Below are 27,577 nucleotides of genomic sequence, written 5' to 3'. Positions count from 1 at the left end.
TGACATATGTGACCATGAATGCCATTTTGTAGGGCTGTGCAATTAAAAACACACTTAAATTTATATAGTTTCACCTTTTTTACTTTAAAATAACACATTTTTTAAATAATGTTTAGTCCAAAAGGAATAATGTTTGAAAGAAATGATTTGATATTTTTTTAACATTTTCTTGTTTTGTACCAAAAATGAAATGCTTTGAATAATTGTGATTTCAATTAAAACCAAAATAATTTTAAATTTAGATCCCCCCCCCCACACCAAGTCTCTTGTGACATAATAACAGATCAACACTTCCATATTTTTACCAAATAGTGGGATTTATTGACAAAACACACAGATAGATCAAACATTTCTTCAGTTGAACAAAAGGAGTTAAAGAACCAATCAACCAACTTGTTAATGACTACAAAAAGTATGCCCTCCTCCCAGTGGCAGTCTGAGCTTAAATGGCGCCCTATTCAACTATTGCAAATATCATGACAACCTTTAAGATGTCAAGATTTTCTTAAAGAGTTAAATCCTGCATAAGGGAATGTAAATTCCCCATATAATGCTCGCCAGTCATGGTCATGCCTTTACACGATGGAAACGATTTCAGGTAATACATTTTATTTTTTGGCATTTTTGCCCTAAGCAATGCAGCCCTGTGTGACCGCACGTGTTGCACATGCCAGAAAACCACCACTGCCTCCTCCGTTTATTTTCATTTCACAGGCAAAATTAACAGTACAACTCGTCGTGCAACTGCCATAGGAATAAATAGGCTACAACATTGATACAGTTTAGTAGCACATTTGGAGCAGAATAATCTTTCAAAAAAAAACAAGTATTTTAAATCAGTCTATGGTTATCTTAAATTGTCTGTTCACTTATATGTGGAACTTTCAAAAGCAAGTTTTCTATCGTCGATTAGTATTCACAAAAAAGTAATTAATATTGGACTTTCATGTTCAATTCCAAAATTAACCAAAAACTCACAATAAACTTTAGTTGCACTTAAATTGAACAACATCTTTGAATGCACAATTACTGCCCTCTGCCAAAAAGCTCAATGGCAAAAGTCACACTAGGCGTTCATAAGTTTAGAGACGATCGATCACCTGTAATTGTTATGGATAGGTTTCTCCTGAAATTTCTCCAGATGGTTGACTATCTTGAACCCTTTTGCGAGTATGTACATAGGAATCAAGATAAGTGATGTGTGACGTTTAAGTAATTTTTTTTTTCAATCTTTTATTGTGTGAGTACAGTGCAAGACTTGTTTTCATTGCACAAGATTCCTTAAAATATGCACGTTTAAAAAAAATAATACTACAAGCACAAATAATTAGTATGGTCTCACCAAAACATTCTAAGAAGAACAAAAATGTGCATATTCTATATGCTCCTACAATGGTTCTAAAGAGCGTTACTGGTTTCATTCTAAATTGGATTTGCATAGGCAAGGAAAACATATCCAGGGGAAGTTTAGTTTGATTAATCTGATCTCATGAGGAAATTCATGCCATTGTGCTTGTGGTGTCTTGTTTGCGGGCATCATACAGAGGGAAAATGACATGTCAAATAATGAGTATTTATAGTGTGATGAGTTTCCTGCGGGGTCCTACGCTCCAACGTCCAAGAAGAAGGTGACACTCCCAAGGTGGCGATCGGTGGGTGAGTCGTTGATGATCCCCTTTCCGTTCAGTTTGCACTGCACTTGGATGTGAGTGTCGTACTGAACTCCCGAGAAGCGCACGGCCACCACTGGAGATGAGTAGTTCACCTGATGGCCCAGATGTCAAGACATAAAGTTTGGGCAATTTTTTTTTAACAATGATTTGTAGGGAATTTACACTTACGTGTCGTTGTTTTCCATAGTAAGGGTAGTACTTAAGATCAAAAATACTCTTTGGGAAAAACTGAATTTCTCCCAAGGCATCTGGTGGTCCTCTCTGGAAGAAAATAATAATGATAATTGTAGTTTCCTTTCGTTTTCATTTTTTTTCTAACACAGTTTGAAAACAAACCAAAATAGTAAGATCTCTCAAATTTGGTGGGTAAATGTAATACAGGATCAATGGTATATTGATCCTGCAAGGTATTAATCGAATTTTCGTGATTTAATTTTGTTGTATAGAGGTTCCGCATCATCACACACTTTACCCTCTCAAGATATATAACATATATAAAAAAGGGATATTTATTTACCTTGACTCCACAAGTCACATTGACTGGTTTCCCTTGTCCAGGCAGATATCCAAGAATCTAGAAGGCAACATATTTCATTTGATGAAACAGATGTATTTGAAATATTACAGTGTTTGAGGATCACAATTTGTGGCATTTTTACACTTTAAACTAATAACTTACAACTGAGGGCTTAGCTTTTGGAATTTTCTATCTTGTAACATGTTTAAAAAAAGATAAGCGTGTTGTACCACCTTGAAAAATTCCAATCCTTTCCCGCCTTACCCTGTTCATTCGGAGAAGGATGCACGGCCTCCCCTGCGAGTACCCGTAATGGGGGTCCTGCAGACCTGAGCACTCGCCCAGCCAGGACCTCTTGAACTGGCACGCCTTCCTTTCAGCGTCCTCTTCCAAGTCCTCCTGCATGAAGTACCTTTCCTGTGTGCAGCGGATGTTCTTCCTCTCCTGCGCGCCATCGTTGTAGGCTGGGGGGGGGGTGAAATAGGGGGATTGGGGCTTGGATAAATCTTCCCAATAGCTCTTCCCTGCCAAGGCCTCTGATTAAGGCAGTGTGAATGAATAAAAGGGAAGTGTATGGGGGACAAAACACACGCACACAAAGACACACACACACAAAAAGACACACACACACACAAAGGCTTCCCTTCCCAGCATGCAATGCAAGTGCGAAAGCGAAATCAGGACAAAGGTACTGATGAGGCTCACCGAACTCAGTTAAACCCATCCGAGCCCCTCGAGTGACGCAAACTCACGTCGTAGGTGTTCATCCATGGAGCGGGCGTAGCGCTTCCACGATTTGCGGTCGGAGGCGTTGAAGGTGATGTCGTGACCTTCCAGGTGTGGCGCCATGGTCATACCTGCCAGTGGAGACCCACAGACAGTCAACTGTGACGAGACCCGAGGGGGCATCCACAGGCAGAAGGAGCGACTTTATAGATGGGGTGGGAACCAAGATAACTTAAGTTCTTCAACTTTTTACAGCGAGAGTCATCTGAAAAAAAAAATCTACTACTTTTGTACCCAACATTAACGTAATGGGAAAGGCCTAAGTGTTCATTAAAAAAAGTTTTGTCCCCCCCTTGAAGGCATATTTATTGGAAGGGATTGCATGTATGAATATGCACTGACTGCACTTAATAAAGGGAAAAAAAAGGTAATTTAATGATTTGATTGATAAAAATCAATCACTATTTATGTTAAATAATAGTACTTTCAAAGACATTTTTAAAACTAAAAATTAAGTTTAAGTCAACCGTTTCATCTTGAAAGTTAAATACAACTGAACTATACTTGAAAAATAATAATTGTGACGTACTATATTTTGTACGCAGAGCCACAAGCTTTATTTTAATGTTTGGTTTAATTGTATATTTTAAATGTAGTTTAATTTATCTGGATTTAATGAACCGATTCTTTTGCGTACCACTAGTGCTACTCGGCCTTAAAGCAGTGGTCCTCCCTTATTTTTTTTTCATGTAAAACAATATTTTGACGGACATGTTTAGAAACTAACTAAATCAAATGTTTCACAATTCAACTCAACAAGCTGATGATAAAGGCAAGACAAAGATGTGTTAGTTAATTTTGCTGAGGACGTTGAAAATGGAAACTTTGGGGTTTTGGGGGGGCAATCTCCTGATAGTGTGTAGTTCTTATAATAATTATTTTAATAATATTGTTGTTATTTTTTTCAAAATACAATGAGGATCAAGAAGTATAACACAATTTTAGCGACTTTAGCGACAGTGTAGGCCAGACTCTGGCCGACATGTGAAAGTGACTGTCGATCTTTGCTTAACCTCGCTGATCTGTCATGAGTGGAGAAAATCACGTTGGGGGCAGCTCTTATGTAAATTTGCCCCGCTGTTATGCAACGAGCAAAACGTCGTGCAAGCAAATTTTCGGAAGTAGGCTGGTTTAAGATTTACTCATGTTTAAATCACATTTGGTGGGTAGGCAAGTAATTAAAGTTATTTTTCCCCATGATGTCGCCTTTAGGATACGTTTGAACCATTGACATCAACGTGTATTACATTTTGCAAGGTTCACTACATTTTACAATTCCATGTCAATTTATTCTGTTAAAATAACTTTTTTTGGTCATTAAATTCAAGTCAATATAATAAAATCACTGTTACTGATGTTAAATTGTTTACATATTAAAGCCAAGTGTTTAATCTTGTATGTCTCAGTCAAGACTGTAAGACTAAACACGTTTGACCCTGCACCTAACAAATTTTTATTGCCATTATGTTCCCATTATTTTTGGCTTCTTCAAACAAATTAGACTCGAGGTCCCTAAGATGTTCCAATGACGTGTGTAGGGTGTGGGGATCCGTTTACCTGGTGGCATTACTCTGTCGTTATAGGTGGGATGGTAGGGACTAATGGACCACATGAGGCAAAATATACAGCCGCCAAACATGGCCGCCAGGAAGGTATAAAGTGCAGCATAGAAGAGAAGGATGAGGCCTAAAATGGGAGAGAAAAGAGTTATTAGAAGAACTCAAGGGAACTCATGAGACTTGAGTTGTACTTACAGTAATAATACTGAACTATACTGGGTCTATACAAAAACCTATCTGCACATACACATTTGGAATAAAATCATTTGGAATGACCCAAATGTGCATTTGATCAAAATTAATACACTTCCACTTTCAATGAAAACCACCCACATCAAAAAGTGTCTGATCTGAATTTTAAAATCTGATCACTGATCTGTATTAAATATAAAATACACATTGAAATCTTCGAAAGCAAGAATAACACAGATTTACATCAGTGCCTAATAAAGGGATTTCTAGATTTTGTGATCATTTTGGCCTATGGGTTTGTTCATATTACTTTTTACATTTTATCTCCTATTTTAGTTCAAAAATGGAGCAAACCTAAAAAAATGACATGTTAGCTTTTCTGACTAAACTGGAATAACTGACATTTTGCTTTGTGGGCACGTTCCACAGGTCGGATAATATAGTTGCAGCTATGCCTGGTGTCCCCTGAGTCCACAAAGGCCTTTCTGTTCGAGCCCAGTGAGAATTCTTCCAGCTGTCTTTTCACTGAGGAACACAGTGAACCTCCGGTTGACATCGTAGTGAAGGTCCTTTGCAGCCATGGAGGCCCGGCCAGCTCCAAGGAGCACCAATCAGCCTGTTCTGGTATTGTATGGACGCGCTTCCTCACTCGCTCATTCTTCCCTGGGATACGTGGGCCCCCGTCCCTCACTGACGGCGAGCTGTGCATGAGCTGCAGCATCCAGCAGAGCTTTATTTGGATTTGATCTCAATTTAAAGATCGCTTTTCTTGACAAATATCCATCGCAAACTGTGGAGAGGATGTGAACGTGTTTAGCTTGCACCAAGGGGGGATGTGCCTCCCTGATAAGTTCATTGTAAAGGGGTCGCCGCGGTTTTGGGAACGAGGATGTGGAGAGCATGTTAAGATGTGCTTGGAATGTGATTTCTGGCTAACGCGAGGCCTGGAGCGGCGCGCTCCCACTGGGACCCCGTCCCCAGGCGGGCTGTTTTGCTCGGGAATTGTCCGTGCACCTATGTAAACATCAGTGACACACACACTAGATTGGAGGAAGTGTTCAAGTTCTCCCAAAAGCATTTTTAAAGGAAGAGTGAGTGGGCAACCTAGGGAGCGTGGGCCATATACGGTACAATTTGAAAAACAAAGAAAAGCTCAATGGAACTGCATTCTTCTACCGTGCTGCTGCATTTAACGCTCATATCTTCACGATACGGCCCCTGTCACGTCTCGTCCCCACTATTTGTCACTAGTCTTGGTTTCTGTCGGTGTGCTCGCCCCTCCCCTCCTGTGTGCCCATGATTGGTTTGATTGTTCTCACCTACCTCTTGTTACCTGTCGTGTATATAAATCCTGTCTGCCCCTCACTTCCAGTCGGGTCATTAATGTCGTTTTGTTGCGGTCGCTGTTGTTTGAGTGTCGTGTTGTCTTCGTGTCGTTTTGGTTCCTGTCATCTTGAAGTACGTTTTGGTTAGTCAGTCATGTTATTGTTTTGACAAGTCATGTCAGTTTGTAGAGTCTGGATTTTGACTTTTGGCCTGCTTGAGTTTTGCCCTGCTCCATTCTCCAACCGTGAAGACAAAATGGACTGCGTTTGTTTTGATTTTGCCTCGTCTTGACCACGGATATTGAACTCCTGACTAAGATTTTTCGTTGATTTGAGGTGTTTTTGAGATAATTGCGTCAGAAAATTTACATTTTTTAATTTTAAGTTTAAGAAGAACCCTGACTGACAAAGAAGAATGTGGAAAATCTCACTGGATGTCTTTTTTTTTTTTTTTGTATAAAAGTTGACAATAGTTACCAAAGCCAGTATGTTCTTGCTGACAAAGCCATTTTACAACATCACCGCCTTCGGTCCTCTACGGAATCACTCTGGTTCCATCACCCAAAGCATCTGCTCGTCTTTGTGTCCGTGAAATCACGTCTGAGATTTTCAATCTTCACGAGCGGTCTGTCACAAAGTCTTTTAAAATTGTAAAAATCTTTCTGTTGGTAGCAGGCCTAAATTACACTTAACAAAAACAAATGAATGTGTTTTTTGTTAAGCTTCTGTATTTTACTTTAGAGCGCTATTTCCCTTTACTAAAAACATCTGACAGAAAATAATGGCCTTGTAAGGCGGCTGCAACAAATTAATGGCATTTCTATTTATTTGAATGACTAAACCTGATTAAAGCGGGAAGTCACTATATGATACTAACATTTATTGACTGGCACGAGGTTTGTTCCTAAATTTATGGCCTTGAATACTAAACATCACATATTTGCTTCATCACAGCCGTTTTATCCGCTAGCCCAACCAAAACGCAACAATCCCAAGACCCATCAAAGCTCTCCCCTCGCGTCAACTCACTCCAGCTCTTTCCCGAGCGGCCCATGAACTCCTTGGTCTCGGCATTCCACAGGTAGGTCTTCACGTCGCTGATCTTCTGGTGCAGCGTCCTCCTGGGCAAGGGCCGACGCTTCCACCTCTCAAAGTTGAGGTCCTCCTGCTCCAGAGGCCGGTGCTCGGCCAGCTCCTCCTGCTCCTCCTCCAGCTCTTGGCCGTGTTTGAGGATCACCTTGGCAGGCTGACGGAGAGAAGGGGAGAAAAGGCGCTCAACGCACATGTCCAACTCTGTCAAAAGTATTTTTTTTTCTTTTCGGGGGAAAAGGACAGACATTTAGGACGACCCTTCACTTGGCTGCATATTCATGATGTGGTCCTGTCTCCTTGTTTAAGCGGATCATAAGATCCCGCTGGTGACCTTCGCGGCCCCACATCGCGAGAGACGACCTCCCTTGGAGCGGACCCTCCTGCTCGCATGCGGCAGCTCATGTCCAGATGTTTGGACTCGCAGACCCCAGGGGGACACGCAAGTACAGTAAGCATTCTTAAAGAGAGTCCCCCCCACAGAACTAGATATGATTTGAGTACCCAACAGTCTGTTTTAATTCTAAAATGAACATTTTCATTTTATTCCATTTGAGCACTTACTGGACTTTTTGGGAGCGGGGTTTCCTCAGCTCCTCCTTCTGTGGAACTGGGCTCCATCTTTTCAGCAAGCACCTTACACATCATTAGACATTTTTTGGGGGAAAATGTTACAATAAATCTGGAAATAAATCAAAAGCCTGACCAAGTGAAAACCGACAGGGGAAAAAAAAAAAGCACTTACCCGGAGTTTCTGTAGTAGAAAAGAGTCTTTAAAAAATGTAGAATGTTAAAAAAATTGCTTTTTGTCAAAAGTTTTTGAGGGGTTTCATTAGAACGTTTGAGGCTGAGGTGTGGAGAGCCTCCTTCATCTAAACGCCCAACATAGTGAATGAAGTCAGGAACTGAGAAACATGGGGGGTGGGATACTAAAGTGCTTTTTTTTTTTTTTTTTTTTTTGGTGGGGCTCAAGGAACATTTTGGCAACGGCCGAAAGCTCGGCGCTGCATTCTGCACACGCACACCGTTGCTCATTGTCTGCTAAGCTGTGCTAAAGCAAAGCCTGAATACAATATTTATAGCTTGCTACCACACAAGGAAGACAACCAATCATTTCCCTCATGCCTCAGTCATGTACCTGTTCAAAAAAAACAAAAAACCCTGCTGTGCTTTAGCCTATCCAGTTTTGCTCTGTTTTATTTAATATTTCCAAGCATTGAAAGCAGCATAATTAATGCCCACAGTGACATGCGTTGGCACATGCATTCTCCATCTAACAGAGCCTCTTTGCAGGCGTTCAACATAAACTCCTCAAGTTCAAGGAGTCCCCCCCCCCAACTCCCCTCCCACCGCCACACTAAGCCATCTGCACAACAGTCACGTAGCACCACTGTGTTAGCCCGGGTGCAAGTGAGAGAGGAGGACTCACTTGTGAGGCCAGCTTTCTGTTACATGAAAAGAGAAGTTGCGTCATGGAAAAAAAAAAAAAACCTACTGGATATTTGGAACTTGCATCCACGCGTGTTTCTTTGTGGGAATTTCATGGTGGAAGGGGACTTATTCTCAGCATGTTGCATTTTTTGATAAAAGCCCGCCAAAGGAGCTCATTGAGGTCTATGATGACCACTTCACTTCTTGTATCATGTTATAATGAGAGTCCAGCGCTGGAAAGTTTTGGCATTTGAACTTGGAGAGCTTCACACAGGGAAACCGTCAATGTGGTTGACTGCACTTCATTGTATGCTTCACCCTAGCTAGCCTCGTTGTGTATTCTGACATTTCCACATCAAATACTTTCACACTGGACTGGTCACCACACAATCACAAGGTACATATTCACATTCACATAAATATCAATGGACTTTTTTGGAGTCTTCAATTAATCGAAGAGCATGTTCATCACCATGACGGAGAATTGAGCTGCTCATGACAATTTGACCTTCAAACAATAATTATAAGACAAATGTGTTATATGGTAATCATTTTTTGGTGACAATTTGCATAGTTTCAATAGATTTCAGATGAAAACCTCTTTAATGCAAGTGCATATGTCTGACAGCAGATGGGGCTACATAGCAATCTGCTGTCGCACAACCCTCGTCCAGGGGCGTTATGAGGCAAAGCTCTCTTAATTGACTTGAACTACATAAAACAGTTTTATTTAATATTGTGTTGTGGTCAAGTTTTATCTACAATGCATTTGAAGCTTTATATTTCTACCACCGGCCAAAATGACTTTGATGATTTTAAAAATGATTTTAATTTATCTTGGGTTTTATTTTATTTTTTTACAACAAAATTCTATTTTCTCTGAAACAGTCTCAAAAGCTTTCACCTGTGATTTGAACCTTATCGTATTTCAAATCAATGAGGGCAAGTGTTGAACATGCAGGTTTGCAACCCACTTTAGGTTAGTTTACAATTGGGGTGAAAATTAAGTGATATATTACATTAAATATAAAAAATGTATTACTTTTATTATAAAATGTACTTGTATTTGCTGTAATATTCCCGTATACTTTAAAAATAATTATGTTCAAATGATGCAAGCTTAATTGAAGCAAAATTGTGCATATTAGGCTAAATGTCTTTTTTTGTGAAATGTAAAGACAATATGAAAAGATTTTTATGGTTGAATTTACAATGTTTGTTATGACATTACAAAACGAGCTTGTAGTAGCAAATCAATCCATCAGATTACAAACTATCCAAGTGTAATACGTGTTTGTTTTTTTCTCCCCTTTGGTTCTTATGTGTATGACATGCGCACACAGCCAAATTGCCGCGACCACACTCACAGACAACCGACACACTGCAAGGACAGAGACCGACTGACGCGAGCAGACACCGGGATGTGAGGGATTTAGTCGGGGGGGCGGAGGGAACTTGGTTGAGGGAGGGAGCTGCGGTCCGTGAGGAGATCAGTCCATTCAATGACTACCGACATCCAAACCGAATATTTACAACGATTGACGTCGAGGTGTCACGCTTGGCTCTTTGGGTCTGATTTACAAGCGGGGGGATCCATCGTCCGCGGTCGAACATGCCCCCCACGCCGAGCATCCAGTCCAGCGGACTGACGCTGTCCGAGATCAGCATCGGTAGGTGTGTGTGTGTGCAAGGTCAACGCTGTGTCTGTCTTGTGTGAACATCACATGTGATTCGTCTGGGAGCTAAATTCAAAAATGCCCAAGTTTTCCATATGACGTTCATAATAAGCAATACATTGACGTGACATGACATATTTTTCAGCTTTTTTTTTTCCCCAGGCCGCAGCGCGTCACTGCAGGTGCGGCACCATATGCTTCTTTCTTTGAGGCATTGTGCTCCATTAGCCACCAGGAAAATAGTAGACAGCAACGTTGTGGCTTGATGGCAGCGCTTGAAGTAGGTTAGCATTTATAGATGAGTATGATTTGGTCAACAACAACATGACATTTATTTATCGGAATATTCTTATGTTTTTTTTTATTTTATTTTTTTAATGGAGCTGCTATTCCAGTAGAAACAATGCAGCTTGCATGCTTTTTTTTATGGATCATCCTCCTGGAAAATATGGGACAGCAACAATGTTGTGGCTGTGAATGATGCTCGTAATTGGGAGGGAAAGTCATATCTAGTCTTTTGTTGGGGTATCTTATGACAATTCCTAAGTTTAAAAACCCAAAGGTGAAAAGTACTTCTATGTGAATGTTCTCTGTTGTGTTTTTTTTTTAATTTGTTTTGTGTTTTTTAAATATGATTGTTATGAGTTGTCTGAGAACGGCTGGTTGTGACGTTACTGGACCAATTATTTATGCCTTTTTCTATAAAAAGTGAATGTAGCTGTAACCAATATCCAAATGCATTCTTGTAAAAAGGCAACAGGGAGTGGTAACCCCACCTATGCATAAAAGAAGGCAGACTGGCTAATTGTAGATGACATAATCAACTTGCTTCTCATGGGAGTTGCTATCAGGCTAATTGCTTTGTGGTTGGTAATTGTGGCAATGGAGAGTGATGTGACAAAATACAGAGGTCATTTGGAATGTCTGTGGACATGCACTCTCAATCTTGTGGTCAAAACAGTTGTTGTTGAGATGACAGTTAGGCCAAGTTTAAAAATTGAATTTGTGCACTGTTTATTATAAATGCGCCTGTCTGTCAGCATGCATGTCAATGTATGATGTCAACATGGTAAGATGGTCTCAAATGAAATTAGTTTGTAGTCTCAAGCATATGGTTTCATCAGTCAATATTGTACACTGTGATAAGAAGTAAATCAGTTATGAGCCCATCCATCCATTTTGTAAACCACTTGTGAACTGGAGCCCATCCAAGCTGACCAGGGGCAAGAGGTGAAGTACGCCCTGAAATGGTTGCCAACTAATTATAGAGACATTGATGCAAACTACAAACCCCAGTTCCAAAGACGGTGTGTGATCGATACATAAATAAAAATAGAAAACCTATTTAATAATAGTAATAATAATACATTTTATTTGTAAGGATATTCAATTGATATTTCATGTTTAGACTATTAAACCTGTTGTTCATTTTGAATGTGATGCCTGCAACAAAAGCTGGATCTACTGTGTAACATCAATTTTACTTTGAACAACACTCAATAAGCATTTGAGAGCTGAGAGACTTATTGTTGAAGCTTCCTGATTTTTTTTTTTATGTAAAACTTCAGCTACCCAATGTGTCGGCTTCATTCTTCTCGATGGGAGATGGGTCTGGACTTCTGGCAGATCAGCCGAGTGTTCGCACACTTTTCCATCAAAGCCATGCTGTTGTAACTTTCTCAATGTGGCTCGGCATTGTCCTACTGAAAAACGCTGGGATGTCCCAGAAAAATACATTGCCTGGATGGCATCATATTTTGGCTGGCTTTTGAACTTTGCACTTTCAAAAATCCCCACGATCCTTTTCCTCTTTGGTCCGGAGGACACGTTGATGTATCTTTTGTTTACACGCTAACTGTGTTGCTTTCAAAAACGTTCCCGAAAGCTCCTTTCACGCTTTGTACTGAAGCTAGGATTTTGGCAAGTGTCAGGCGGGACATATTCAAATTCAATCACAGGACAAGTGATGAAGCTACTAAGTGTTAACCTTCAGGTGTCACATGAAAACTTTTAAAATCTGCAATGCACCACATTTGTCCCATATGTATTTGTCCCATATGACCAAAAAATTATATTGTAGTCCCGACAAAGCCAAAGCACCAACTCAAGACTGTTGGTGCCCTTTGTCCATAATTGCTATTCTCAACCCAGTGTCTTTCAAAAATGACTGTATCAAGATATAATGTAAATGATCCCTATTGATTTTGAATGCAATCTGACACAAGATGGCCCAAGATGGTAGCTGAGGTCCTATTTCATCGTCGCTTTCCGCCCTCTTCCTGTCACACGTTTCAATTGATTTCCAAACCATTAGGAATTATTGTCCACGGTATCTGAACACAAGAACCTTTGTGTCACTTGAAGTGTATAAATGGCAACAGGTTAATTGCACCTTCTGTCATATAGTGGAAGAGGATTTCATTTTTCTGCCTCAGGGTGCCTGTGGTATAATTTAACACAGACTGAGTTATGACATTTAATTTGCTGACGTTTTTCATTTACTACCACTTTCCGAAAGTGTCTGTTTTCTGTGTTCTAGGTTCGTTTAAAAGGAGGAAAAGGAAATCTATCATTGTCACTGTGATGCTGCTCATCGTGTCAGTGCTCATCCTCATTTTTGGCTTGGCGGCGACGACCAGGACGCAAAACATTACAGTGGGCGGCTACTACCCAGGACTCATTGTGAGACACACACACACACACACACACACACACACACACACACACACACACACACACACACACACACACACACACACACACACACACACACACACACACACACACACACACACACACACACACACACACACACACACACACACACACACTGCCACAGTAAGCGAGCGTTTCCAACCCACAATTCCTGGGGTGAATTTTTCCAGCATTCATTATTCAGCATCACTGTCGTTAGAGGCTGAGTGAGACAAAAACTCTTTGCCATTTATTTGTTTTCTCCATATTTAGCATTTTGACGTACTCAAATTCACTACAAGCAGACGACAGGCGCGTTTTAACTCGCATTTTTAACATGATTAACTCTCATTCTCTGTTTTCTATGTTGATCTGTCAAAATATTGATCCAACAAAAGAAAATAAAAACAAACTACATATATCAAAAATAAAAAAAAACACTCAGTTCCTAACACCTGCTGTCTTACATTCCAGCTGGGGTTCGGCTCTTTCCTGGGAATCATTGGCTCCAATTTGATTGAGAACAAGAGGCAGATGGTAAGCATTGTGACGGTGGCGTCACCTCGCCTATTCTCTGAGAGCAGCTCCACGTTTGTGCCAGTGCAATGACACAATACCGAGCGCAGCAGAGCCAAGTCGGACCTGCAGAGGTTGCGCCGCTGTGTACTCAAGCAAAGTGATCCGCATCCAGAAATAGATGTAGACTGTAAGAGGAGCAGGCCAGATGTCCACGTTGGAATGCGGGGAGGGAAATTGCAGTGGGAGGCTGTCAGATGTAACGTGACAAATGACTTTGGCCCGTGACACCTTTTCCAACAACGCAGCGGGTGCCGTGACGGCTTATGCCACATGGCTGACCACTTGTTCATACTCTTTAGATCTTGTTGCTGATGATTTATGCTGATGCCATTTATTGCATTAACTGGCATCATCATAGAATTCCTTTTACAGTCAACAAATATCAAACGCCAAAGAATGGTTCTGCCTTTTTTAGCCAATTTGACAATGGTAATTTATTTGTGGATTTTTCCACCACTGTCAATTTGGAAATAACGTCCATGTTTTGTGTGTAGTGATGAAAATAAAAACTTGTTTTCATGATTTGATTCATTGATTAGTCACCTAAATGGATCAATCATTGAAATAATAATCAATTGCAGTGCAAAAAGAAGTACTAATTCAATACGCATGCTTATATTTCTGTTTGTGAGCACTGCATGAAGCTGATTGTGCACTGTGCTGTGTGCTCTTTTTCCAGTTAGTGGCTTCTATTGTCTTCATCAGCTTTGGAGTGGTGGCTGCATTCTGCTGTGCTATTGTAGATGGAGTTTTTGCTGCCAGGCACATTGTGAGTATAACTAAAGGTTCTGACAAAAGCAAAGCTGATACACAATTGGCTCATAAGTTTACATTCCCTGGCAGAATTTGTGAAACATTGGTTTGGGGGTAAATATTATAAATGACTGAACATTGCATATTCTATTGCGATCAAAAGTGTCAAAATAAATGGAATAATTGACAACAAATCGATTATCAAATTGATTGCCTCATATTTTAATAATCAGTCATAGTTTAGACAGACTTTTTTTCTACTAAAGCTTGTCCAAATCTTCTGATTTGAGGCCCTCAAAAGTAATCATTCTATAATTTCTCTAGTCCTTCATGAGACCAGTTTGATTTATCTTTATTTAAAATTTAAAACATTTGGAAACAGATACTTTTACTTTGAAAAACAATGATTATTAATCGTTGTGTGATATTGTTTGCAAGTTGTTTAGTTGTCTTTTAATCTCTAATACCACAAACTAAACAAAATTGGTGATTGAATAATCGATAGAATAATAGATTCCCCCAAAAATTGATCATGACAGCCTTAATTGCTATGCTTTGTTTAATAATTGTGCAATTCTGAGATGGCTTATAGAATAATTTGACAAACCCATTAAAACCAAACAAATGTGTTTGGCCTGTTAATTTGCTCTCTTAGAAAAGGTGCATTTCTTGCAAATTCTTTCCACCAATGTAATTTTATGATCATAACTGTACTTAACACACATATTAATCAATGGCAGCACATCAAAGTTGAATAAATCATAACGAAATGAAACATATATGGCTATAAGTACCTTGCTGAGTGGTAGTGAGAGAAATTCTCTCTCATGCACCTCATTTCAAACATTAAGTAACCACTAATGCACTCTGACAATAAGCTCTGAGTGGGCATCAAGCGAGAAAAGCTTCTTGATGTCGCTTCTGTAAGTGATTCATTCATTAGGTGCTAATGGAAAAATATGACCATGCTTTGAGTGACTGCAAAAAAAAAAAAAGGAAGTAGCAACACATGAAATAAAATAGTGCTGATTGCATTGCAGGACCTGAGGCCTCTGTATGCAGGACGCTGTAACTACTCTACTAAGACTGCGTCCGAGCGAGACGTAAGAGATTCCCGCCACCCGTATTTTCCATCATACATTCAAGGTTGAATAAAGAAATGGGATGTTATGCGTTACAATCCTCAGGTGCCCTGCCAGACGTCATCTCGCACATCCTGCAACTTGCGCGTGAGAAGCAAAACATGTTACTGCTGCGAGCTGTACAACTGTGGCAAGTGAGTACCAGCGGGGCGGTCCGATGACAGCACGACTTTGGAAGCGAGCCGTCTGCTTTTGTGACGCTCGCCGTGATTTCTGGCATTTGTATGGGAACACTTTGATATTGGGCCAAAAATTATATTTACCGCTCACACAGACAATAAAACTCTCACATTCGCACAAAAAAAAAGATCAGTCATCAAAAACCCTCTCCCTTAACCCAAAAACTCTCGCAAAGACAACAAATATAATCATTAATATAAATATTATTTTTGGCCTATACAGCACCTCATACTTTTAATAGCTACCAGAAAAAAGAATGTTTATTTTTTCTTTTAACGTTTGTTTCAGAGAGCATCCAATGGGACTTCAGAATAGAGATGGTTCGAAAAGGTTTAAGAAACCATCTATGATTTGGAAGTAAGTTGCTTTTTTTTTTCATGGCTGTCTTTGAAATGAAAATAATACAATTTTAGAGTTCGATGTTTTCCCCCTCGCATGCTCTTTCTGTTTGATTGACACCCAAAGTTAAACTTTAGACGCCTGACTACTATTGACGCTCTTCTCTGTATTAGCCGCGTAGAGGTGGTGGGCGGTTACCACGAGTACACAGATGTGAAGAGCTGCAAAGACGTGGTGCACCTCTATCACCTGTTATGGTCGGCCACCATCTTAAATATCGTGGCTCTCTTCCTGGGCATCATCACTGCTGCGGTGCTGGGCGGTTTCAAAGACATGGTGGGATAGGAAGACGTTTTTCGACTTTTGTGAGCATACGCCGGGCGAAACGCCATTCATGCTTTCTCTGTGTCAGACACCGGCGCAAACATCAGAAAGTACATCGGAACCGGAAGCCATCACAGCCTCAGTCTCCTCTGAGGCTCCTCAACGCACTAATGCTTACCGCAACACTGCCCCCTGTCTGCCGCCATACACGGCCTATGACGCACAGGTACTGTGGAGAGCCATCCCTCGCCACTTTGCGCTTCACTTATTGCGGCCTCGGTGCATGGCGGGATTTTATGAAAACAAATATTGCGGGTATATTTGGTGCATCGTGGCTTTTTGTGATGTCACTTAGAGCACATTTTTAATGTAGCACCCTTCACTTATTAGTGTACTGATGATAAATCATGGATGTTCAAGTGTTAACTGTCAAGCATTCACATGAGCAAAGGTACATTATAAAGTTGAAAAAAACAAGGCTGGGTGATACAGCTGAAATTGGATTTCATTTTTTTTTTTTATTATTAAGTTTTCCATGAAAACTAACATAATTGCTTGCATAAGTGTTTTCAAATCATCCATTAGCCTCCTAACACAATTAGAACCATTAGAACCAATTACACCATTAGAACACTGGAGGGATGCTTGCTGGAAATGAGTCTTTATGCACTTTCGTAGATATCCCATTAAAAATCAGACGTTTGTCGCTAGAATAGTTATTTACCACATTAATAATATGAAGAGTGTATTTCTGATTAATTTAATGTTGTCTTCATTGAAAAAATTTTTTATTTTAAAAACATGGACATATCAAAATGACCCTAAACTTTTGAATGGTTGTGTATATGCCATTAATCTCATGATAGAGGAATGGCCACAAGAGGGCGCCAGTGACTGATATCGGTTACTGGTATCGGTAGTCTTTGCGATGCTTTGAAATACTAAGGCAGGTGTCGGCTCATGACGATACTTGCCCGTCTCGACTTAAAATCTTTTGTCTGTCCTTTTCTGTCAGGGTTCCTATATGTTTGCTGACTCCTCTGGCCTGTCAGATGACTCCCAATCCGGAGCCAGTCACCTGTGGCCCACCATGGTGCCCCCGCGCTACTCTCCACCTCACAACCATCCGGACGACAAGCCGCCACCATACAGTCCCTAAAAGGGCTCAAAGGTCATCCCCGGGGGCCTCCCTAAAGGACCAAAGTGTGGAACCTGAGCAGGAGGGCGGCCCTGGTGGATGCTAACTTTTGAGTTGAGAGCCACTTAAAGGGAGCAAACAAAAAGGTAGTCTGGGCAATGCTTGCAAGCTTGCCCTGGACCATTCAAGCAAATCCAGGAAGAGGCAATCTGTTTACAATCGTTCTGCCTTAAAGCAAACAGTCTTCAAACACTACAGCAATTCTGTTATCTTTTCAGCTTTCTGCTAAACACATGCTACGATCCTCCATGTTTTTTGGGGGAGAGACTCTTGATGTGACAAAGTTACAAATCCTTCGTGGTTTAGAGCAGCGCTCGCCAACTTTTGGTTTTCTCCTGGGACCAGTTTCACACAAATGTGTCAACATATGACAAATGATTATAAATGATAAATAGAAACATGGAATGGGAGCCACCATGTGTTTGATTCTTTTCAACAAGCTGGTCCCATCACCCAAAGTGTGTTACTCAGGTCCAGAGATGATCAATAAAATATTTCCGTTTCCGTACCACACAGGAGACCAGATAACCTATAGACTGGGTATTTTGCGTCCTGATGGTTGGGGACTGCTGATTGATAGGTTCGAAAGCTTATGAGTTACCAGACAGAAGGTATCAAATGCTTGTGGTGTACAGGTAAGCTGTATTTAAACATGGACTCTGATCTTGTCCTAAAAGTCTTTGGAGGGATGTTATGACATTTCAAACTCTGGTTATTGTATTGTCACTTGATGCTTCCCGCCAGAAACTCAAGACTCCAAACAGTACCTCCTTTTTTTGTAATTAGTCGCCAACAATAAATGAGAAGAGATGCTGGAGCAGTCGGCGTGAAGCTTGCAGAAAGGAGATGAAGAAATGCATGAAAGGGTGAGAACAAGAAAGAAACGGAGATAAATCTAGACCTTGAAAATCTCATCTGATGTGTTCATTGTTTGAAAACCAGTTTCTCAGGGCTGCTGAGTCGCACTTTTTTCTGTCTTGCTATTAAAGTTTGTTTTGCATTGACACATTTGATGTTTCTGGCACTCAACTTTCATGCTGGACCTCAAGTCCTAAACAATACTTACAGGTTGACCATGACGTCTACAAATACAATTTAACACATTTACTTCGAAAAGCAAATGAATGGTCAAATCTGTAGACATGACAAAACCTGTCGATTTGCTGAGTTGGCATTTTAGATTGTTTCAATAAACCACAATACACATTGTATCTTTTCTTGAGTAGCCATTTTCTCTGGGTTTATTGAACAAAAGGATGATTCCAAAGCAACCAAGAAACTTTCCTTCACCTCTCAAGAGATTTTCCTTCACCTGTCCGATTTTCTTCAAACTTGAACTAAACATATTTGTTTTCTAAAAGGTTTACAGCACATTTTAAACATGGAACAATTTTGACCAACAGGGTACATGAAACACAAGAATGTAACCTAACTTGATGACCACAAGGAGACAAAAAAATTAACATGACTTGTTTTTATAATATCTTTCATTCTGAAGAGATTTTCTGGTAACTCCTTTTCTTAACATTAGTAAATGAAGCTCATTTGCATCATCAATTAAATGCCATTCTGTGACAATATCGCTCGGCAGCCATCTGTCAAGCTTCGTCAAAGATGGTGATTTTACTTTTTGTTTTAATTCACTGAACTTCCCGTATATTTATACTGGTATGCGTTAAGAATATTTTGCTGCACAGTTGATCTTTAAATGATTGAATTCACTTGACATGATTTCTCATGGGAAAATCGTTTTTGAAGTGAGAAAGTCAACCAGGATCACAGAACAAATTCAGTTAAAACAGTAAAAGAATAATTTATTGTCATCCGATTTCCATCATAACGACGTGAGGGACATTTTTAATACAGCGACAACCATTAATACAAGAAAAGCAAGCATGGTTCTACAAAAAGGACATGACACAAAAGTACACACACGTTCATTTGTTCATTGTCGTCGAGATGACAAAGAATATCCCTGCCAGCGCTACCTGTTTACTCACCACTACACTCACAGTGAAAAGTCAATGAAAGCGCCCAAACTAAGAGTAACAAAACAAGCCCTCCTCAATGATTAAATACTAAGTGCTAACTTTTCATCAATAATCTAAGCATTGACTCTTACAAAGCACGTGGGCTCGGGAAAAACAAAAAGGTTGAAACTGTCAAAGTCAACTTTAAATACCTTCAAATGATACCCATGTGCGGGCTTGCCATGAAAAATAATAAAAATATATATCGTACATATCAGGATACTGTCTTGTGCAAAGATGAGCGATGTCATTGTGGGAATGTCGAGTGATTGTAGCAGAATTTTTGGTCTGCTCAAAATTAACTGTTTGTTAAAAGATAAAAAAAAAAACAATGTAGTTAAAACTTGATCTAATTTCAGTTAAGGGGTCAGAAAATGATTCTTTACGATGAATAATGTGCTTTTATCGTTCTATCCCAAAGTCATACAGTGAAAAGCAGAACAATTAAAGTGCTCTTCCATGAGATAGCACAATTAATCTGTCTTCTTCTGTTTCCATTCACACACACCAGAAAAACAGCTTTGTGTTCAATTTACTGGCCAAGATTTCACACTAAGTACATTTTAAGTCAATTGAGATGAGGTCATACTTTTTCTTTTCTTTTTTTCAACATACGTATATATTTTTTTGTGACAATTTTCTAATGTAAAATACACATGTCTTTGCTTAATAAATGTTGGGAAACAATGCTGTAGGAAATAATTTGCTCAACACTGTATGGAGAAACTAAAAGACATTGTTAAAATACAGGTTAACAGGGTTCTGGATGCAGAATAAAACAACATGTGGTGCAATCACGTGTGAACATTCACTCATCCAGACCACCGTGGAGAAAAGAAAGCTCCGCAGAGGAGTGGAAGTCCAAGCGGGGGGGGGGGGGGGGGCCTCCAAAAAGGCACGAGTGATGGCACGGCCCAGCGTGGCTCAGTACGTCTCCGGAATGTTAAAGTTGAACTCCGACTTGCCCTCGGGAGCGCCAATGTTCACGGGCGGCCCGGCCCGGTTCATCATCATCTGCTCATCAAAGTCAAAAATGTCGTCCCAGTTCAACGGCTGGCCCTGGGCGGCCGCACGCGTGCCCTCCTGACCGGGAGCCACGTGGCGCATGGTGCCATCCTCGCCGATGATCGACACCCCCGGCCCGTCCGTGCTCCACGAGTTGGGCTTCATCTGCATGGTCTTGCAGGGCAGCAGGCGGTAAATGTTGTCCTCGCCGTCCTTGGCCTTCTTCCCGCTGGGGTCCACGTTATGGACTTGCTTGCAGTGATTGGAGAGCAGCTGGTAATTGAGGAAAGTGCCGTGGCACATCAGGCACTGGTAGCGCCGCTCGCCCGTGTGCTGGATTTCATGTTTAGTCCTGTACTCGGCCAGGGCGAAGACTTTATCGCAGTAGCGGCACGGATACTTCCTTTCCCACGAGTGCGTGTTGAAGTGGCGCCGGAGGCTGGTCCGACACACGTAAGGACGCTTGCACACGGTGCATACGTAGAACGTCTTGCCGTCCATCACCAGCTCGTAGTGGTCCTCGGACTCGGATTTAGACTTTTTCTTGTTAGGCGAGAGCTTGAGATTGTCAGGTATTTGCGGTATGGATCTCTTCGCTTTGGTGGATTTGGAGCCGCCCTCACCTGGATCTTCCTTAACCGGTACAATGTCGTAGGTGTTCTCCCCTATGTTGGCGTAAACTTTACAATCTGGAGAAATGGAGTCAATTTCCGTGGCTGCGTTGAGCGTGACCGTCTTTTTCGTTGCTATCGTGGGTGTGACGACCTTCCTTTGACCCGGGGGGCTGTCTGAGATGTCCAACAGCCTGATTTTGAAATCCCCTTGCTGCGGCGAAGAAATTTGCTTTTTGTGGACACCCAATATGTCGGTGTTTTCCATCACGTTGCCGTTAGAGGACGGCTGAGAAGCGCTGGGCAGCTCAGGGCTGAAACTGCCGGTCTTGGCCGGTGGTGGCGTGGCGCGAGTACTTTCGGAGGGAACTCTGGCGGTCGAATTGAGGTTGCTGGAGCTGCTGTCCGGACTGCGCAGAGGACTTCTGTCAGGAAGCTTTATTTCGTCCGTTCCCGCGGGCGCTGCTCCTTTCGACGTCGCGCTCTCAGATTCTTTGCTTTGCGCCGTTTCATCTTTACCTGAATCCATCGAGTCAACATAAATGACATCCCCTGAAGCTTCCTGATTGGCAGCTCGCGATCTGGCATCTGTCTCCGAGACGAACATGACGTCGTCATCCGAGTCCCCGCTTTTATCCACGGCGTTGCTCGACTGTCTGAACTCCTCCGCAGATATGGAGAAGGACTCCGAGATGATGGGCATATTCGTTTCGGATGGTGTTCGGGGGGTTTCTTCCCTTGACAAACCGGGGACTTGGGATAGCGGTGTCGCCAGGTTGGTGAGGAACTTCACGCCGAGCGTGTGCCCGGCGTTCATGAGCTCCTCCAGCATGTCCGAGCGAATTTGTACAATCTTGGAGCTGTAAATAAAATTGATGATATACTCGAAGATCTCCGCTCGGAGGAAGTCGAGTTCAATCACTTGCCCGGTGACAATAAAGAGCTGGTGGAAATATGTACTTGACGCAGAGAGGATGTTTTTGTGGGCACGGAACTTCTTGTCTTGCACAATGATAGTAACATCGCAAAACAATCCAGAATTGCGTTGCTCGTTCATGGAATTCAGCAACGCGGATGAATACTGCGTGTCAGTCGCAGAAATCAGCTTGAGAGTCGGCATGTCTGCAGGAGGGTAAAGGAAAGCAAGAACAATTGTGTATTAGAGGAGAGATATTCTTTTTGTTTCACCTGTTTTCATCCATCTCAGAGGACCAACATTTTGCCAATTGAAAACAATACTTCAGTTGCATGTCTCAAGGCCACATCCATATTTTTAACAGTAATAGTTACTGTGACATTCTTGGATGTGGGGAAAAAGTCATTAAAGCTACTTCTCAGCCATTTACTCAATGCCACAAGAATGGTTAGAAAAAATTGCCGACGTTGCACACCATTGCAACAAAAATGCTTAGAACGTGTCAAACAATGTTTAAATATTATGAAAAGGCTATTTTCTTCTCCTTGTAGAAGCAGGACCAAGGGACTGGATAGAAAACAAGCGAGCGGCTTCAAGAAGCAATTTTCTAAGTGTCCTTTTGTAGAAGCAGCATCTCATCATGAGCCACTAAAATACATATGCCAATTAATGTAGGAATACTGTGATGCATGACATCGACCTTTTCACAAATAAATGGATTTCAATGGCAGAGAAATGACGTGTCAGAGGCTGTTATTATAATGAATAGTTCCACTGTTTCCAAACAGTGATGCTAAAGTTTAGAGTGGCTTCCTTTTAGATACATTTTCAGATAAATATCAACAGATTTACTTGGGTTTTTTTAACATTTGATGGGTCGCCAGGCACTGCAGAGACCCCCATCGGTTTGAAATTAAAAAGTAAAACACCAGTTGTATGATGCGAATTCTTCAGTGGCAATTCGATTATCTTTCTATTCATCTTTATCAGTATTGTCATTACTTCTTTGAATGAACATTCATTTTGATTGACTGTTTTTGGGCAAACAGATTTGAGGTGAACTTTCTGCATGAAATTTCGACGTTTACATACTAAGAGGTAAAATTGCAAGCTATCACTCACGTCACATAAATTACGAAGCTTAACAGTTGCTAGTTTTCCTTTTGCCAAGTAAGAGCATCTACAGTTACTTTAGAAGACTCATTTGATGTCTTCAAGTGTAGCAGACAGATTAAGGCTGTTGTTGTGAATTGCTTACTTGCTCAAATATGTCATTAGGCAGTTTTCTCGTCCTGTTATGAACAATAGGGAAGCGAGGGCCTAAATTATGACAGCTCGCTAACGCATTACCTTGCAGAATTGCACAACAGTTTCTACTTCCGACTGGGAAGTGTAACCTCATGACTGTATAAATATTGAAAACTGGTCAGTTTACCTGCACCTGGTGCGCTTCCCGCCCGCATAAAGAATAGCGTTCGTAGCTAATGCGTTAGCCGCTTGGCTACACAATGGCAAAAAAGCGGAGGGGCTTCACCTGCCAAATGAGGAGAGCTGCGTCGTCGCGTGATTGTCACACCAGCCACGAGGAGTCGCCACTGCGTGACATTAAAGCGTTCATTTCGAAATAATGTTTTAATTGAGCATTCAGTCACATATCTTTAAGCCATGATAACGCAGCCCAACTCCAGACGTAAAGCGACATGAAACAACTTCCGGGTTGTGTAGACTACCAAAATGAGATGTGACGAAAGTGCCGCAGCTTCAAAACTTTAGTACAATAGTTGTTTCAAAGTTGTTGCGGATCATCATTCGCATATTTTTGCTTGGGAGGAGCACGGGTTGTGTTCATGTAGCACTATTGGTTTGCTAAGTGAATGGAATCATGTTTGGACCATGCATTTGTGCTGTTTTGAGTAACAGTAGCTTGACAAAGTGAGCTAAGTATTTTACTTCTGTTTGTGTGGCAGTCCCGAAGCATAGGTCTACACATGTAAATGGCGTTTAGAGCTGAATGAAACGTCTACGTGGCCGCCATATTTGATGGGCTCACGGCTTTACATTCTTTAGATTCAATGCCGTGGACAAGCCTCTCAGTCAAATATCTGCACGTCTTACAATGGCTTCCAATTTGAATAACACGTAATCTCTTCACTGTTTCAAAAGTAGGAGTCTGTATAATTTTTTAAAATTTAATTTTACTTAAATTTTGATTTTTATTATTATTTTTTACATTCTTACCACATTCTTGTTATCCAACACCTTTTATGTTCAAACGATTCACAGTTTATTTCCACGGTTAGTTTGCAATTTAAATGCAAAATACTGAATCTTTTTGACGTGAGTCTCTCAATGTTTGGGGCACACTTTGGAATATGAAATAAATATTTTTTTTTCCCCATCTTAAACAGTGAAGTATGTACTTTACATGTACTTTCTCATTTTCAAGATGGAGATATAATAATATGGATGGATGTATTGCGGATGAACAGATGGACGGATGGATGGATAGATACTGGATACTTTGCAGGCTGAGCTGACACACACAATATGGCGGAGACGCCAACGTATTACAAGCTACTGGAGTGTCTACCCTATTAGGTGTCTAAATAGGCGGGGTCTAACGTTCGGAAACGGAAATACACAACACAGGAAGAAGGAGGAGGAGAAGGAAACGGAAATTTAGACGGAGCCTGGGTTGTTGACTAAATCGTACTTAGTTTAGCAGAGGCCTTTTCTTTTTTCTAATACACAATAGCGGATCCCCCTTCCCCCCTGAGATTAATTGGCTTCAGTCATGCCACAGTTCAGCCGTTCGGCCTCTCGGAGTCCCCGGCACGTTCGAACCCGCTCTCGCTCCCGCAGCCCGGAGAGGAGCATATCTCCGGGCAGCTTCGGGCCCATACTACCGAGGCCTCGCGACAGGGAGCGTGAGCGTCAGGAACGGGAGCACCGACTTAGGGAGGCGAGGACCATTAAGCGGTTCCGAATCGGAAGCCCCCACCGTAGTCGGTCCCGATCCCGAGAAAGGTACTCCAGCAGCGGCCAAAGTCACAACCGCTGGTCCGAGCAGAGAGACGCATCGTGGCGGTATGGCTCCAGAGACGATTTTTACCACGACCAACAGAGAGACGATGCCCAAAGACAGAGACAAGAAGAATTCATGGCAAGGTAAAAACGTATTTTCCATTGTAATGTAATCCTTTTCGCACTTGGAATATACACTGAACAAAATGTTAGCCAACGTCTACGTTCTGTTATTTTCGCCTGCAGGTGGCAGTAATGAGCTAGGGTCTTGATAAAGTAGTAAACACATTTTAATGCCAATAAAATGGATGACGTAGAAAGTAAATAAATACGACAGTGATTATTTTGCCGTGACCGCGATCGGTACTAGATGTTTTTCATTTTCATTATTATTTACATTTCATTATTATTCATTATTTGGTCACGTCATCTAGTGTGGGACTGGCTTTAAGCCATTTGCAACCTTGAAATCACACAGGGCCAGACTAACCAATGGCACCTTTTAGATAGTAACTCAAGCAACTCAACATTCGCTTGTTTGTCGCAGGCGGCTGAAGGAACGAGAGAGGATCGGCGAGCAAGGTTGTCCCGAAGTTTGGGGATATTCGCCGAGGGTGAAAGAAGAAGAGTAAGTCAGATAAGGGTTGCCTTCTCCATAAAATGCCTTGCATTATTTGAGTCGCAAGTATATTCAGTCACAGAAAGTTTAACATCTATTTTGTTTTTTGCTCCACCAGCTCTGATGAATTCACACCTGTTGAAGATGACGGGAATAATGTCAGCTCGGCATCAAACTCGGGAGGTACTTGTGGAGCCCACACACATACATTTATTACATATATTAAAAAATACATGTACAATACTTGCCAACTCAAAATGGAGCTTATGTGCCATGTTTCCAATGCTTCAAATTGTGACAGAAAAGGCACGATGGTAATGCTCCCATGTGTTTGTAGATGAAAAGAGGAAGAAAAAGAAGAAGTCCAAGAAGAAAAAGCATAAAAAACAGTCAGACAGCGGTATGGAGTCCGACGCAGATGGTAAATTACATTTTAATGCACTATTTAACGCTTCTACTGCACGTGTTAAACTCAAACTTTTTCCCAGAGGACGGAGTAAAGAAAAAGAAGAATAAGAAAAAGAAAAGCAAGAAGTATGTTACTGCAGCAATTGTTTTCCTCTGCGAAGAAAGCTACTGAAACAAGACCACATTTGCTCTCAGGTCCAAGAAGTCCAAGAAAAAGAAGGCGAGAAAAAGCCGAAAGTCGTCGAGCGACTCCAGCAGCAGTGAGTCTGAGGAAGAGGACGAAGATGCTGGCGAGGTGACGTGGGTTGAGAAAGGCTCCGCCGAAGATAACCTGGTGGGACCTGAAGCGCCGCTCACACTCCTGTCTCAGGATGAGAGACCTTTAGAGTGAGTAGAGGGGGGGAAAAAAGTCAACTGAAGTTATATTTGAGACTATTGTATAACGTCATTTTCTGCAAGCAAAGATCATTGCATCACCTCAAACAATACACAAGTCTACATCTAAGAAACAAAGAATGCTTCACAGTTATTCTTCGACAAAGTATTTAACCTGTATCATTTTGTCTTGCAGTTTCGGTCATGCGCTGCTGCCAGGTGAAGGTGCGGCCATGGCGGAATACGTTAAAGCCGGAAAACGTATTCCAAGGAGAGGAGAAATCGGCCTGACAAGCAACGAGATTGCAGACTTTGAAAAATCAGGCTACGTCATGAGCGGCAGCAGGTACGTAGTTGTCTTCATACGTTTCTTTGCGTTCAGGATCACTGCCGTTTGCCTTGGGTTGGACTCAAATGATACGACTGTCACCCCCCTGCAGACATCGCCGCATGGAGGCCGTGCGTCTGCGTAAGGAAAACCAGATCTACAGCGCGGACGAGAAAAGAGCGCTGGCCTCTTTCAATCAGGAGGAAAGACGGAAAAGGGAGAGCAAGATCCTGTCCAGCTTCAAAGAGATGGTCTACAGGAAGACCAAAGGGAAAGAGGAAAAGCCATGATACAAACAGCTCCACTTCGAGCACGTTTGAATGCGATTATGTAAATACCGCAATTTTTTTGCAACTTACATCAATTTGTTTTTGTTGGCTATTTTTCATGTTGCAAATCAGTAAGTAAAATGACTTTTGCAACTAATAATACTGATATGTTGGATTTTTATGGTTCATCATACCCTAAATGCAGCTGATCAATGAGTAACTCATCATCAGGGATGAGAATGGCAAATGTGAAAAACCCTAGCCCTAACGCCAACCCTAGCTCGAAACAACCCTGTATGGTTTTATGGGGTAGCACACGAGCAACTGTGTTGCAAATTTTTCCATGATAACATATTTTAGGTCCCACTGGGATTTGAACTTGTGTCGTGAGTCCAGAACACTGCACTATGAAACCCTCACTTGTAGTGAATGAAATGTACATATATGGTTTCCTGGAGCAGCTCACAAGCGAATAGTATAGGCTACATATATCTTCTTTTCATTGGTGGCGTGTTGTCAGGTTATGTTATGTAAA

At 41.4% G+C, this 27,577-nt stretch overlaps 4 protein-coding genes across 11 annotated transcripts; 2 read left to right on the top strand and 2 right to left on the bottom strand.

Annotated features, from left to right (window-relative positions):
- Positions 1–424: 424 nt before the first annotated feature.
- On the bottom strand, positions 425–7,762 carry atp1b4 (ATPase Na+/K+ transporting subunit beta 4). Its single transcript, XM_085906326.1, has 8 exons — positions 7,706–7,762; positions 7,082–7,298; positions 4,534–4,662; positions 2,943–3,047; positions 2,455–2,654; positions 2,191–2,247; positions 1,842–1,934; positions 425–1,765 (listed from the first exon to the last, which is right to left on the bottom strand). The coding sequence occupies exons 1-8, from the start codon at positions 7,760–7,762 to the stop codon at positions 1,604–1,606; spliced, it is 1,020 nt and encodes a 339-aa protein (XP_085762452.1). The 3' UTR covers positions 425–1,603.
- On the top strand, positions 6,116–18,411 carry tmem255a (transmembrane protein 255A). Of its 7 annotated transcripts, XM_085906321.1 has the most exons (13): positions 6,122–6,677; positions 7,007–7,133; positions 7,207–7,354; positions 7,451–7,592; positions 12,788–12,930; positions 13,417–13,479; positions 14,201–14,290; positions 15,315–15,377; positions 15,462–15,550; positions 15,885–15,953; positions 16,109–16,271; positions 16,348–16,485; positions 17,275–18,411. In XM_085906321.1, the coding sequence occupies exons 4-13, from the start codon at positions 7,553–7,555 to the stop codon at positions 17,416–17,418; spliced, it is 1,002 nt and encodes a 333-aa protein (XP_085762447.1). In that variant the 5' UTR covers positions 6,122–6,677; positions 7,007–7,133; positions 7,207–7,354; positions 7,451–7,552; the 3' UTR covers positions 17,419–18,411. The 7 variants fall into 7 exon arrangements, with proteins under 7 accessions (XP_085762446.1, XP_085762447.1, XP_085762448.1 ...); XM_085906320.1 differs by lacking the exon at positions 7,007–7,133 and having other exon boundaries at positions 6,116–6,195; positions 7,134–7,354; XM_085906322.1 differs by lacking the exon at positions 7,007–7,133 and having other exon boundaries at positions 6,122–6,185; positions 7,134–7,354.
- Positions 18,412–18,688: 277 nt separating this feature from the next.
- zbtb33 (zinc finger and BTB domain containing 33) lies at positions 18,689–23,775 on the bottom strand. 2 transcript variants are annotated; one of them, XM_085935284.1, is made up of 2 exons: positions 23,455–23,775; positions 18,689–22,225 (listed from the first exon to the last, which is right to left on the bottom strand). In XM_085935284.1, the coding sequence occupies exons 1-2, from the start codon at positions 23,480–23,482 to the stop codon at positions 20,412–20,414; spliced, it is 1,842 nt and encodes a 613-aa protein (XP_085791410.1). In that variant the 5' UTR covers positions 23,483–23,775; the 3' UTR covers positions 18,689–20,411. The 2 variants fall into 2 exon arrangements, with proteins under 2 accessions (XP_085791410.1, XP_085791418.1); XM_085935292.1 differs by having other exon boundaries at positions 23,554–23,775.
- An 804-nt stretch (positions 23,776–24,579) lies between these two features.
- On the top strand, positions 24,580–27,202 carry nkap (NFKB activating protein). The gene is made up of 8 exons (XM_085935318.1): positions 24,580–25,187; positions 25,591–25,671; positions 25,781–25,845; positions 26,000–26,083; positions 26,151–26,196; positions 26,266–26,457; positions 26,642–26,791; positions 26,886–27,202. Exons 1-8 carry the CDS (start codon positions 24,814–24,816, stop codon positions 27,061–27,063), a joined length of 1,170 nt encoding a protein of 389 aa, XP_085791444.1. The 5' UTR covers positions 24,580–24,813; the 3' UTR covers positions 27,064–27,202.
- The last annotated feature ends 375 nt before the right edge of the window (positions 27,203–27,577 follow it).

Source organism: Syngnathus leptorhynchus, chromosome 2, assembly GCF_054491065.1.
Source record: "Syngnathus leptorhynchus isolate UIUO chromosome 2, UIUO_Slep, whole genome shotgun sequence".
NCBI lineage: Eukaryota > Metazoa > Chordata > Actinopteri > Syngnathiformes > Syngnathidae > Syngnathus > Syngnathus leptorhynchus.
This window is presented reverse-complemented; position numbering and strand designations above follow the sequence as displayed.